The sequence below is a fragment of the Brachycentrus maculatus genome, unplaced genomic scaffold, assembly GCF_059751285.1.
Source record: "Brachycentrus maculatus isolate JH-2025_06_01 unplaced genomic scaffold, ASM5975128v1 h1tg000584l, whole genome shotgun sequence".
Lineage (NCBI taxonomy): Eukaryota > Metazoa > Arthropoda > Insecta > Trichoptera > Brachycentridae > Brachycentrus > Brachycentrus maculatus.
In genome coordinates, this window is record NW_028281324.1 from 135,344 (window position 1) to 149,278 (window position 13,935).

Consider the following 13,935-nt stretch of genomic DNA (forward strand, 5'->3'; position numbering starts at 1 on the left):
CTTGAACTATTTTGAACTCCGGAAATAGAGGGCTGAAGGTTAATATTTATTTTTCACCTTTATGTTTACATGTGTGTAAATAAATATATATGTATATACAGTGGTGGCCAAATGTATGAGGCACCCCCTACAGAATTGGTTTATGTCTTTAAATATGAATTCATGCAATATTTTCGGATTGTATCGTATTTTGATGGATTTTACCTACTACTTATTTATTACCTGCTATCCCGACCACCCCAGTTGGAGGCGTGGTTTATTAAAAAATTCTCTTTTTACTAATTTCAAGGGTCAGTTTTATATGTGAAACATTGCTCTCCAGTTATTTTAATCTGTGAAAAAAATCATTTTTTGTACTTCTCATTTAAACCATCATTATTTTTTATTGAAATGCCAAAAAACGTGATTTCAATGAAACTGAGCGGTCTCAAATAATTTTATTGAATTCAGAAGGGTTGACCCGGGTAAAAATAGCTAAAAAAAAATAAATGCTCCCAGTGTGCGGTCCAAATATTTTTTGAATCTCAGAAAAAGGATCACTTCAAGTCACAAAGGCCAAATTTTAGTTAACGATTCATAAAAAGATATATTAGAGACTTGGTAACTTCATCACAAGGTTTGGGATACAGATTTAATTGTAAATCTTAAGAATTCAATTATGATAAAAGGGCAAAAAATTGCATATTATTACTGAAATAAGGATTACGTAACACAAGATCTAAAGTCATATTTCTGAATCATTTTTAGAATAATGAAACTAACGTTTTTCGAAATAATAGTTATAACTTGACATTGACCAGAACTCAGCGGAAGGGTTAAAGAGAAAATAAAAATATAATTTACGTGCAAGTACATATACAATACATTGTTATTTGAAGAACATTATCACATGTTGCTCTCGCCAGTTAAATTTTTAGTTCTTCAGTTTTTTAGGGTAAATTGATATTAACCCATTTAACCTTCATTTAGTTGAGCGATGTCTTTACAAAAATAATTTGAAAATCCAATGCCTTGTTAGAATCATTTGACACGATAGTTTTCCGCTACTTATTATCCGTTTTATTAGCGCTTCGTGACGTTACTCGATTGATTACACAGATTATGTTTGGAATTGTTCCCAAAGTAGGTGTAGCAAATTCATTCACACACTCGTAGACATGAGTCAAAATATAATGTCAAATGTACCTAAAATAAATAATTTATGCCAATAGTCGTTCACATTAGTCACACAAATTATAAGGATAAATTGCATAACGTCTTGAAGCGAACGTGAATGTAGACCACATTTAGACGAAATATTTTTTAAGAAATAGAATCCGCACTACTATTCTTTGTAATAGTTATTGAAATAAATGTTTATTGAAATTAATGATCGGCTACCGTAATGCAGGTCCCGGATTCTAAGGGACAGGTCAAATGAATATAAGTGATTTTTTCACTCTGATATTTATTCAATATTATCCTGAAGCGGAGGGTTCATCACCTTTTCTTTATGTCTTGACGATCTAAATAACACCGCGTAACACGAGGGTTGACATTTATTATATAAAATATCATTTTTTAATGAATGCATGGTTCCAATATATATATTTTTAAATCTCCCACGTGGCTACACAATTCCGAAACAGAAGGTCGCTCGTACGTTTAATACAAGTGCAAATATATATTTCACTGAAGCTTGCAGAAGCAAATAGCTTTATTGTAGAAATTTATTATTTTACAACGATTCGCGTATTTGACATTGTACATACTCGTTCATAAAACACTCCGTAGAGTATTATTTGAACGTACCTAGCGGCGACATGAATATATTAGGTGTATCATTATTTAATTATGATTTTACTTTTTAAGTCGGCAAATAAAAGAAATCACGTAGAATATTAATGGCTTACAACAAACCCAACATTTTGATATGATTAGAGCCAAGTGATTAAATATGAAAAAATATTGTGTAAAAATACATAATAGAAAACAAACGTATTTTAATTCCTTTATGTTTTCAAAATTTAAACTAGAAAAACCTTAAAATAAAAACAATTTAAAAAAGTTAACTGAATTTTTTTAAAGGCATTATACTGAATTTATTTGGATATACATGAAAAAACCTTAGTATTTCCATTTTTGTTAGGTTAACTCTCAGAAAAATGCATGAACAAAAAGGTTAACGTAAGGTATACCCTATTTTCCTTTTGCATTTGATCCTCTACACCCAATAGTTCATAGAGCACTGCATCAGATTGATGCAATATTTGCTTGATCGTTACTTATATGGCGTTCGACTACTTTGCTTAAGGCCCCTGGGTCGATCCACGGGAGGTCAAATATGTATACGACATTTTTTACTCAAATATCATTTTTATATTTCTCTTCAGTGAAATGCATAAATAATTAGGATACCTTAATATAATTAATGATTTTCCATATTTCCTTTATTATTGTAAATATAGTGTTTGAATTCTCTTCAGTATTGATAATAATATATTGTTTTGTAATGTCAAATTTTCTAGTGGCATTTATCAAGATAACTTTGTATTTTAAAACGCAAAGATATAACCACAAAGTCACTGCCAAATCATTCAATGAAACATTTTGATATCTCGACATTAGTGAAAACGACTACGGTAGTCTGGGTATTTAAAGGGCTTATGACCTGTTATAAGCTGGTTAAGTAATCACTTTACACACGTGTAATATTCACCATTCTTTTAATATTCGACAATCACACTACTCAAATTTTTGGAACCCACACACATAATACCCTTATCCGCACTTCAATGGTGCATAGGGCACTGCTTTATATAAACGCAGTGTTATCTTGATCGTTTACACATGAAGGAAAGGTGATCAGCCCTCCGCTTCAGATACCAGTCCAGTGTAATATTGAATAAATATTACAGTGAAAAAATCACTTATATTTATTTGACCCCCCTGGGAATCGAACCCGGGACCTCCAGAACGGTAGCCGAGTGTGCCACGGAGGCGGACGGTCCGAGAAAGAAAGCGGTGAGAAAGCTTTAATTAAGGTACCAGAGACACTTCTTTTTAGATGTTTGCAAGATCCTAACCGTATTATTATTTTATACACTGGAAGATGCCTGAAAACATTATTTAAAATTTTTACGTATTTTATTATTTGACCAGTTATGGTGTGAACGTGTGTGTGTGTCCAAATCCTTGACACATGCAAAATGTTGAATTTAATGAAAAAATATTTACATGTTTGAAAAAAAAAATATGATTGCAATTTTATGAAATTCTTAATATGCATTAGCTTAATTTTTAGTTTTGATTATTTACTTGATACGCAAGCCATGAACTTGGAGCTTGTGATGTTAATGCCTTCTAGTTGAAAGAATTTGAGTTGATGCCAAAGCAGTATCGGTTTTGGCAAACTATTCAAAACGTAGATATTATATTTAGATGATATCCGGATAATGCTCCAACCACTTTCTGAATATTGTGCTGTTTTCATTACGGATCTCTTTAGTGTGTGCTTCCACTTAGTGTAATAATTACTCGTTCTCATTACATATTAATTTGATATTCCAAAGTTTCAGCAATGAAATTCCAAGTTTTAATAAATATTATAATGATTATTATATGGTTTTTGTTGGAATTTAATGATTTTACGTCTATATTTTTAAAATATGGACTAATTTTTATTTCTTAGATTATTCTATGTAACAATCGTTATATACAATGAAGTTACTTCGTCCAAGGTGAGTCAGTGTTAATTTAAAAGATATATACTTATAAGTCTGTTGTCCGAAAGATAGAATCACCCAACATAATCCTAAAAAAGAGTTCCTTATTAGATTTTTAAAGTTATTGGGAAATCAGCGACGCAACCAATTCGCTTTCTTTTCTAACACTTTCTCGTGGCATGACAGGAACATTAGTAGTATTATCACGACACGCTTGTACTAGTGGGCGAATGTTTTCAGGGTTACCGATGTTTAGAGAATTTGCTCACAGAATCCTGTCTCGTGTAATGCCGAAGCGTCACGAGAAAGAGACCACAATATAAATATAATAAAATTCAAAAATACATTACATAAAAAAATATGTACTGTAAAAACGATAAAAACGACACTGATTGTTTTAGTAAACACTTAAGTAATTCATTAAAAAACCTTTTTGTATTACTTCATATTGTACCCAGAAAAGTGGTTTAGTAACTAAGCAAATATTGTGTTAACTTTCTTATTATAAGTATGGAATGCAAGATGAGAATTGACTTTTGATAATAATCTATGGTGAAATAATATTCAAAAATAGGCAAAGTGATAAACGTTACCCAAGTGTAAAAGTGATCACTTAAGCTTTGAAATGCTCGGACTTCCGTCCCTCCTTAGAATAAAAACAAAAGGTGCTTCCTCTCAGTTGAGATACCTATAATATAAACCATATCTTGAAATATCATCCGTAGGTTGAAAAATCCAGTTTTAAAATATTATAACTCTGATTCGAATGTTGCTAAACAGAGTATATTTCTTCTTCTTCCTGGCTACATCCCAGCTTATTGTCCTTGTAGACTGCTGGGGTCAGCTCTCCTCGTCCTCAGGTTTTAGGTCTTTCTGTCCTGGACAACATCACCTAGGCCATGCCTTCGAATCATGTTATCTTTCTGCTTCACATGGGAACTCATGGGAATTCCTCGGTCTTCCTCTAGATAACTTTCGACGAAGATCCATTTCTATTGCCTGGTTAACTACATGTTCGGGTTCTCTGCGTTCTATATGCCCATATCATCTCATTGTATTTCTTCTACCTTCCTATTAATATGTGTTACGCCCAGGCTTCCACGATGCGTGAACTCTTTATTTTATCTCTAACGGACACTCCCGCTAAACATCTGAGCATTCGCATTCAAGCGGATCCTAGTTGCCTACAGAAGTTGCTATACATCGTCCAGCATTCGAAGCCGTATAGGAGTGCGGGTCTAACAATTGATTGGTAGACTTTTCTCAGACAACAAAACAGATTTTATTTATATATAATAAATAACATAAAATTAAAAAGGATACAAAAGCATCCTTGAGGTAGTATTTTAAGAAAATGTCGCTTTTTAAATTATCCAAATTTAATATTTTAAACGTGACCCTCTAAGCCTAGTTATTCTTCAAAATGTGCAGGTTCTATGTTTATATGTATGTAGTAATTGATTAATTTTCATGTATTTATTCTGAGTACTTTTATTTCAGTATTTTGTTATGATTCTCGGTTAATAAATGCGATTCGAATAGAACATAATTAATAAACTTATCGAGAGAATAATGAAAGTTTTTGCTTGTTTGCTGTCTTGTGTTCGTTCGTCGAAATAGTTATTAATTCAAGAGACAAGGGTCCTTGCCGTAATTATCTTATTCTGAGAATATGGGGGGTTCTATATTTATATTCCGGGTCTATATAATGATTAGTTACTAATCACGCATATTTGCTTTACCAAAAGAACGTTACAGAATTTAGACACACGCATTTCGCTCACTCCTTTCAAGAACTTCATAAATCAAAAAACTTGATTTTTCAGGAGAACGTTTTTAAAGTTTAAAAATATAATAAAATGTATTAAAAATAAATATCAAGCCACTTATTGAACTTTTTACTGTGAAACAGATCTTTTTAGGTAAAACCTAAAGGTTCTTTCTCAATTTGAAAAATATTTAGAATATTCATAAAAATAATTATACAATACCTTTTCTTCAAAAAGCAAAAACAACACCTTCTACCCTGTAGCGGGTAAATATTAAGTTATCATGATGCAGTGCCATATGGCGCTTTTTCTGGGATATAGTACATTTTCTGGGCATTCTGAAAACATGCACAACTTAAAATTGACGAGTTTTGGTTTATGACGTTCTTGAAAGGAGTGAGAGATTTGTCTTACCGCCTCGCATCTCTTTGTTACGATTTTCAGTAAAAGTCTAACATGGATATCGTAAGTTTTACTCATATGAGCTTGAAAATTGAAACCCCGAAATCTGGATACTTCACAATATCGATGATTAAATAACAAATACGGATATCAGTTTCAATTCTGTAGTATCCCCAAAAATTTATTGATATTCGTTTAAAACTTAATATTAAATATGATATTTTAGGAAAAATGGTTTTATATTTTTATTGTATTTTTAAGTACACTTATATTTGTATTCATATATTTTTTTCCTTTTGCATGCTTACATTTTTTTCTGCAATTAGTCAGCGGTCATTTTCAATAATGTGCGAGCTAAAAATGATACTTATTTATTATACGAGTACCTACTATGGAGAAAAGTATCATTCTTCTAACCCCTTATCCGCACCTAATGGTGCATATGGCACTGCATCATCATAAATTAAAGTAGTGTCATCTTGATTGTCAACACGTGATGGAAAGGTGATCAACCTTGTGCTTCAGATACCTATCTAGGGTAATATTAAATAAAATGATAGGGTGAAATATTACATATTTATTTGACCCCCCCTGAAAATCGAACCTGAAGGCGGACAAAGATAACTAACCATATTATGATGGAGAATAGTATACCTAACCATATTGTGTATTATAACGATCAAATTTATTATTCTTAAATGAAGGTGACTTGAAGTTCATAGTTGACATCAATACAACCGCACGTGTATGCCGTGAATAAAAATATGTGAAAACAACTTTCATATATTGAAAAATATAATCTGTGGTATATTTTCAAACTACTACATTTACGAACAAGTCATTTTTTTCAATGATTATAAATTTAGTTGGAAAATTGTATTGCAAACGAATTGTAAATAAGAATTACAAATTAAATGAAATTCATTAAAACTTACATTTCGCTCACTCCTTTCAAGAACGTCATAAATCAAAAAACTTGATTTTTCAGGAGAACGTTTTTAAAGTTTAAAAATATAACACAGTGTATTAAAAATAAATATCAAGCTACTATTGAACTTTTTACTGTGCAACAGATCTTTTAGGTTAAACCTGAAGGTTTTTTCGCTATTTGAAAAATATTTAGATTGTTTAAAAAACAATATTAAACAATACGTTTTCTTAAAATTCAAAAACAACACTTTCTGCCCTGTAGCGCGTAAATATTAAGTTGAAAATTTGCCGCTTTTGCTGGGATATAGTACATTTTCTGGGCATTCCGAAAACATGCACAACTAAAAATTGACGATTTTTGATTTATGACGTTCTTGAAAGGAGTGAGCGATTTGTCAAATACAAAAAAGCGAATACTTGAAAAATAAAACCTTTTTTTTTATATTTCAAAAACTATGTAATAAATTAAGCACATTCGTAATCAGCCTATATATTTTCTTTTAAGCACTAGTTTTTACTGTTTTTTTTTGAAAAAAATGTTTTCATGAGGTTTTTTTGTTGTTAAGTTTATTCATGTAAACTCGACGAGTTTCTGATGTTGAAAATTTGAGTTTGTATTTTCACTTGTTGGTGAGAGTAAAATGTTGTTTTTGAAACTCGTCGTGTTTACATTAATTAATTCAAAGATTGTGGTCAGTTACATAATAATAAAATACAACATTTTGTGTGTGTCCAGTGTGTTCACAAAATCTGGATTATCTCCAACTACTGGAGTTATTTTAGCCCCGTAAATGCCGATACTTCAATATTCTTCTTCATCTTTGATACGATGTCAAAAATAATAAAATAATAAAATACAAATCTAAAAAAATAACTAACCATCACGCTGCTTCTCCGCAGGGGTAGGCAGAGAGAATTGAACGGCACACCACTCTGTCTTTGCAAACATTCTTTGCCTCTTCTACATTCATGCATCTCATCATACATACCCGACGATTATTACGACTCCTGACCCAACCACTAAGATCGACCACTTTATTTTACACATATTCTGCTTTCCTTATTCAAGTTATGACATCTTTTGACACGACGTTCTTAATTACAGAGCTTAGGTGATTATTTTGGTACAAGCAAAGTTTATTTTTGCCTCGAATGGCTTAAATCGTTTCAACAAAGTTCTCTTATGTACACACTTTGTTTCCGTCACCAGCGACGAATAAGCATTTTGTAAATACTAAAACTGGTATAATTATAGCTTTTTATCGTCTGTAATTATTTATTGGTAAATACGTAATATGGTTAAAATTACTTCATAAATGTGCAGTAATTTAAATCCTGCACATTTTTTAAAAATATTTTTTTTATTTGGGTTAACAACAGCAACATATGTAAAACAAAACATTAAATGAATAAACATTAAACAAGCCAATTATAGTTGACCACAGAAACATAAAGATTAGTACAAAATATTTAGTGTAGATCTAAAAAAATGAATATGTTTTTATGAGAGAAAATGTGCATGTGTAAAGTGTGTAAGAGGGTGCGTGTATGTGTGATAAAAAATTCATTCATTGCATTCGTACTTTTTGTTTTTTTTGTGTTGTTTTATACATTTACTTTGTACAAAAAATAGGTATTTCGATTCAAAGCATGATATGCGTAAAAAAAAATAGGTATTTCGATTCAAAGCATGATATGCGTAAAAAAAAAACAAAATAAACACACACACCACATACAAACACATACATTAAAAAAATACATTAAAAAATCAATTCTCATGTTTTAAAACATTGTAATAAATCAAACACCTACATAATCAGTTTGTATTTGCGTTAAAGCACTAGCTTTTATTGTTTTTCTTTTAAAAAAAGTTTTCTTGGCGTTTGTTTTGTTTGAATTTATAACAAGCTCGACTAGTTTATGAAACTAGAGATTTTCTCATTAACAGGAAAAAATATAAATTACAGAAATTGAGTTTGTATTTTCACCTTTTAGTGAGAGCATCTGTTGTTGAAACTAGTCGTGTTTACATTAAAGTCTCAAAAATGATCTCATACATGTTTAATTTTTATATATAAATAATCATTTTACTCCACGAATGCTCAAGCTTAATCAATTACATATAACATAAAAAACTAACATTGTAATTACACAATTTTTAACGATGCCTGAAATGAAATTTAATCAAATCCTTTATAAACGGAACTCTGATAAATCTATCTTTTAATGTGATGCCTTATATTTTATTTTAGCCCCTTTGTATATTTTTTACAATATACGAAAAGAGTTTTGAAGTTAAATCATTAACCCTTTTAGAATCAACGTACTGGATTGGCAGATGAATATCGAAATGTTTTGATTTTTTTGTGTAGTAAATTCTTTTTTTGAACCATAAAATTAAAAACAATTACTTTAAAAAAAAGTGAATGCAATTAAGTAATGACTGACGGCTTCAATGAATGAAATCATTATGTTATTTACATAATTTATGACTTACCTTTTTGTTTTATGAAATCCAATCTCTTCTAAGATAATTATTTCAATACATGTTTATGTGGAATTTATATGATTGGTTATAATCATTTCTCATTATACTTAGTTCGGTAACCTCATCATGTATAATTGAATCATTTATTGTCATCAGCGTCATAGAACGTGATAGATATTTTGAAAATTGATTCTACTTTAATGCATTTAAACTAACATTAGTCTAGTTAGATACCACTAGTTTACATCATTGTCACAAGTGATTGATCATAATACAATCTAAAAGGTAATGTTTACAAAAATTACAATCGTTTATTTTAGTTTTAAAGGAATGACCCGGAAAACAACTTTTTGGAGGTTTATCAAGTTTGATAAAAAAATATTGCAAAGGTTATATTACATCAAACAACTTTTATCCTCAAACAACTAATATTACATCAAGGAATAACCCACAAAGCCTCTACTTTTAGAGGCTTGTCTGCGGTTAGGATAGTAAGGATAGGGAAGATTAATATAAAAAATAAATCACAAACAACTAAACCAATTGAAAATAAATGTTTCTTGAATTTATAATGCACTTGGCGGGAATCGAATCCGCGACGCCTTTTTTGCAGTCGAGCGTCTACCTAACTTCGCCACGGCGCCTGTCACTAAAAATGATTAATTTTTAGATTAATTTTAAAGTTCTCGCGAATAGAACCCTTGACAATAGTTAATAGCGTATACCCAACTACACCAATACCTTAAAGTTAATAATAAATTTTCCGATGCAGATTTTTGTACAACATGTGTATTATTTTTCTGTAGGTTCCGACGTTAGAATTAATAGAAGCATAACATAACAATATGCTTTTCTTCCTGTATTTCGAATAAGGCAAAGCTTTATCCAGATAATAATAACAAATTCTGATTTCCGGGATCCGTCTCCCCTTGTAAAAAAAGTATATGAAAAGCTTTTTATCTAAATCAGAAGGACACGGATCCTTCCGATTCAGAACAAAGCTTTACATATACATTGCTTCTTATAAAATGCGGTAAACTTTACGGGGGAAAGTATTTTTGATTAAGGGTTTCGTATTTATTCAAGTTCACGTTTTTTAAAATAAATATGTCAGGTTTTTCTTATATAGCCAAAAAAATATTTTTTGAAAACGCATAACCCAGATACGTTATTTCATCCCTGTACGATAATTCTACCCCGTACCGACGACACCCCAAAGTTTTTCGAAATATGTGAAATTCACCTCCTTGAGATATGATGGCAGTTCAAAATGCTTTATTTTTCTGAAATGGCAAAATAAAACAAAATAACAATAAATAATGGAGAATTTTTTTAAGCAACAAAAAAAAGAAAAATTTAATGAAATGTTTTCGCTTTAGCGTCTCCTTTTTGCAGCCAGGATACAGTTTTGGTATTCCTGAAACACACTGCAACAAATATATTTAAAAAAAATAGCTACTGTCCACCGCCCTTGATGCATAACACCAATCATAATATGTGTGTGTATATTTATATATATATATATATATATATATATATATATATATATATATATATATATATATATATATATATATATATATATATATATATATATATATATATATATATATATATATATATATATATATATATATATATATATATATATATATATATATATATATATATATATATATATATATATATATATATATATATATATATATATATATATATATATATATATATATATATATATATATATATATATATATATATATATATATATATATATATATATATATATATATATACATACAGTGTATGCTTATTTATGTAGAGGTGAAATTTTATATTATTAATCATTTATTAATTATTGTAATTTTTTCTTTGCAGGATCGAATTACAAAGCGATACGCCTGACACATCAACAACGGTTGGCAAACATATCATCTCTGAGCATTCCGGAAGTGAATATTCAGTTCCGAATGACACACAATACTTCCTCTAAACGAATGCCAGGAGGCTAAGGCGCCATCTTTTTGCAATTCACTGCACTTCAATTTTTTTTTAATTGGACGAATCAGCAAAATTATTTTGGAATAATAAAATAAACATCTTCGATGGTCGACCATATTTTTGAAAATATTCAATACTCTGCTTGCCATTTCAAGGCAATCAAAGTCCTCTATTTCTTTTTCATTTTATAAAAAAAAAGAACTTTTTAATCTTCGGACATCTTCGTTCATCTTCGTTGTTTGTTTTAACTATTGGAAAATTAAAAACCCTTAACGTAGTGACATTCAAAATAAAATACTTATTAATTTATTATCATTTAACATAAACCGGCATCATGTTAAAAGTAGTAGGAGCATCTTGGCTACAAACTAAAATTAGTTCATACATCTTGGCCGGAATGGGGATACTTGGAATTGTTGCTCTCTTTGTGGGAGAAGTTGAAAGGTAAGATATTTTTTTTAATAACATTATTTTTTAAATTAATGCATATTAAAGAATACTACAGGGTTATCGAAAAATAATGCCAACATTTAAAATAAATGTAAAAAAGGTCAGCCCTGTAAATATACCAAGAGGTTTATATTCTTCTTCATCTAAGTTTACTTATTTACTTATTTTAAATTCGTGTACAGAAAATAAATAAGTACATTGGCAGGCTTATTGCCAAAAAGCAATATCTTCCAACCAACTGAAAGCAGACAAGTGATATTGGTCAAAACGTTTGATTATTTATATAGCTGTTTGCAATCAGAGGGTAGATAGTACTTGAACTTAGAAGGCAGATGAAAAATGGAGTTTAGGGATGGAGGTATAAGGAAAAAGGATGACGTTCTTCTTCCTCCTCCTGGCTCCATCCCAACTTATCGTCTTTGTAGAACGGTGTGGTCAGCTCTCCTCGTCCTCAGGTCGTAGGTCCTTCTATCATATACAACGTCACCTAGGCCATGCCTTCGAATCATGTTATCTTTCTGTACCACCCATGATTTTTTTGGTCTTCCTCTTTTGGCCTTTCGAGGAAGATCCATGGCAATCGCCATTAAATTTGCGATGTCAAAAACGTAAAATGACTCCCAAGAGTAGAAACCCAGATTTGTGAAGTATTTGGAAACTTTCAAAATATTGCTGTATTGAATTGTGAAAATATCATAAAATCATTATATTTTAGGATTGAGGATGACGGTAACTATGCAGCTACAGTATATTGGTCCACGAAAGCTGGATTCAGGATCGAGTTCTGGGGACAAGGAAATGAGTTGGCTGAAGTACCTAAAGGTGTCGCAAGAGCTTACTACAGACCAGACCTCCCCTCCACAGGGTAAGAAAATCATACAAAATATATATTCAAATACCACATTCATATATGTATTTTTCAGTTTCTCCTTTTTTCCACTTTTCCCCACATACACGTGGCGCTTATTTTGTACTGAGTACCAACTCATCCCAAACACGTGTTATTAATCCCGTGTTTAGTAGGAAGCGGTACTGTTTATAGGCATTTTCGGGGGACTCGAAGTTAGTTCCGTGATTTTTACGCTCATTTGTAAGGTTCAATTTATTGCTTATAAAAGTCAAGTTCTTATTCAGTCGAAGGGGTACTATTGCCAAATAAACACAGGTTTGAAGAGCTCAGTAACAAAACAACTTTAAATAGTAGTGTTTCGGTTAAACTACGAATTCGCTTTATAAAAAGCAACCTAGTTTTAATGGTGGTTTTTTGACTGTGCTACAAATTTTTACCTAGGTGAGAAATATTATTATTTATTGATTCGCCACTTTGTAGTAATATCTATTCATTTTAATTGAAGTTTTACTCGTTGAACATCACTGTGTCTTAAAATCTATTGTGACACGTGTTTCGATGTATTCGGAGTTTGAAAATTATGCGGAATTCAACATGTGTCACATTAGATTTAATGAAATAGTGGTATTAACCACGTAAAACTTAAATTAAAAATGATAAATATAGTGTTACGTGTACGTGTTGAAAATTATGCGGAATGCAACATGTGTCACAATAGATTTTATGAAATAGTGGTATTAACCACGTAAAACTTAAATTAAAAATGATAAATATAGTGTTACGTGTACGTGTTGAAAATTATGCGGAATGCAACATGTGTCACAATAGATTTTATGAAATAGTGGTATTAACCACGTAAAACTTAAATTAAAAATGATAAATATAGTGTTACGTGTACGTGTTGCATATATCGCAGTGTTTGATTGCAAGAAGTGCAAGTGAAATTTTAAATTTATCCCTTGGATGATGTATTATGAAATATAAAATAATTAATTTTGAAGCCTGCTAAATTTAATTTTACTTACTTCAAACAAACAATAAAAAATAAAATATCAAGAAAAACATATATTTATCAAGTTATAAACTGATGTATTTAATGATAAACAGGAAAGAAAATCGATTAATAGTTCAAAATTTATTTTGTGCCACCCTGTTTTACGTACCAGCATACATCATCGTGTAAAAAATAAAGCACATACTTAATTAGTTCCTTTTCAAATTACTCTATCAATTATTACTATCATGTCAAATCTGCCCTTTGAGCACGAAATGTAGTAAGATATTAAAATATCCTGACATGTTGCTCACTCCTTTCAAGAACCTCATAAATCGAAAAACTTG

General features: G+C 30.4%; 1 protein-coding gene across 2 annotated transcripts in view; it reads left to right on the forward strand.

The window, feature by feature from the left end:
- Positions 1-13,935, forward strand: part of lama (phospholipase B domain containing lamina ancestor) — a 54,109-nt gene that overhangs the window by 30,700 nt on the left and 9,474 nt on the right. Inside the window, exons 1-3 of one of the 2 annotated variants that reach the window (XM_088273466.1) lie at positions 3,465-3,719; positions 11,172-11,738; positions 12,460-12,609. In XM_088273466.1, the coding sequence (XP_088129592.1) occupies positions 11,629-11,738; positions 12,460-12,609 (260 nt within the window). In that variant the 5' untranslated portion in view covers positions 3,465-3,719; positions 11,172-11,628. Of the gene's footprint in view, positions 1-3,464; positions 3,720-11,171; positions 11,739-12,459; positions 12,610-13,935 lie in introns of those variants that run through there. The other variant, XM_088273465.1, reaches the window with a different exon arrangement.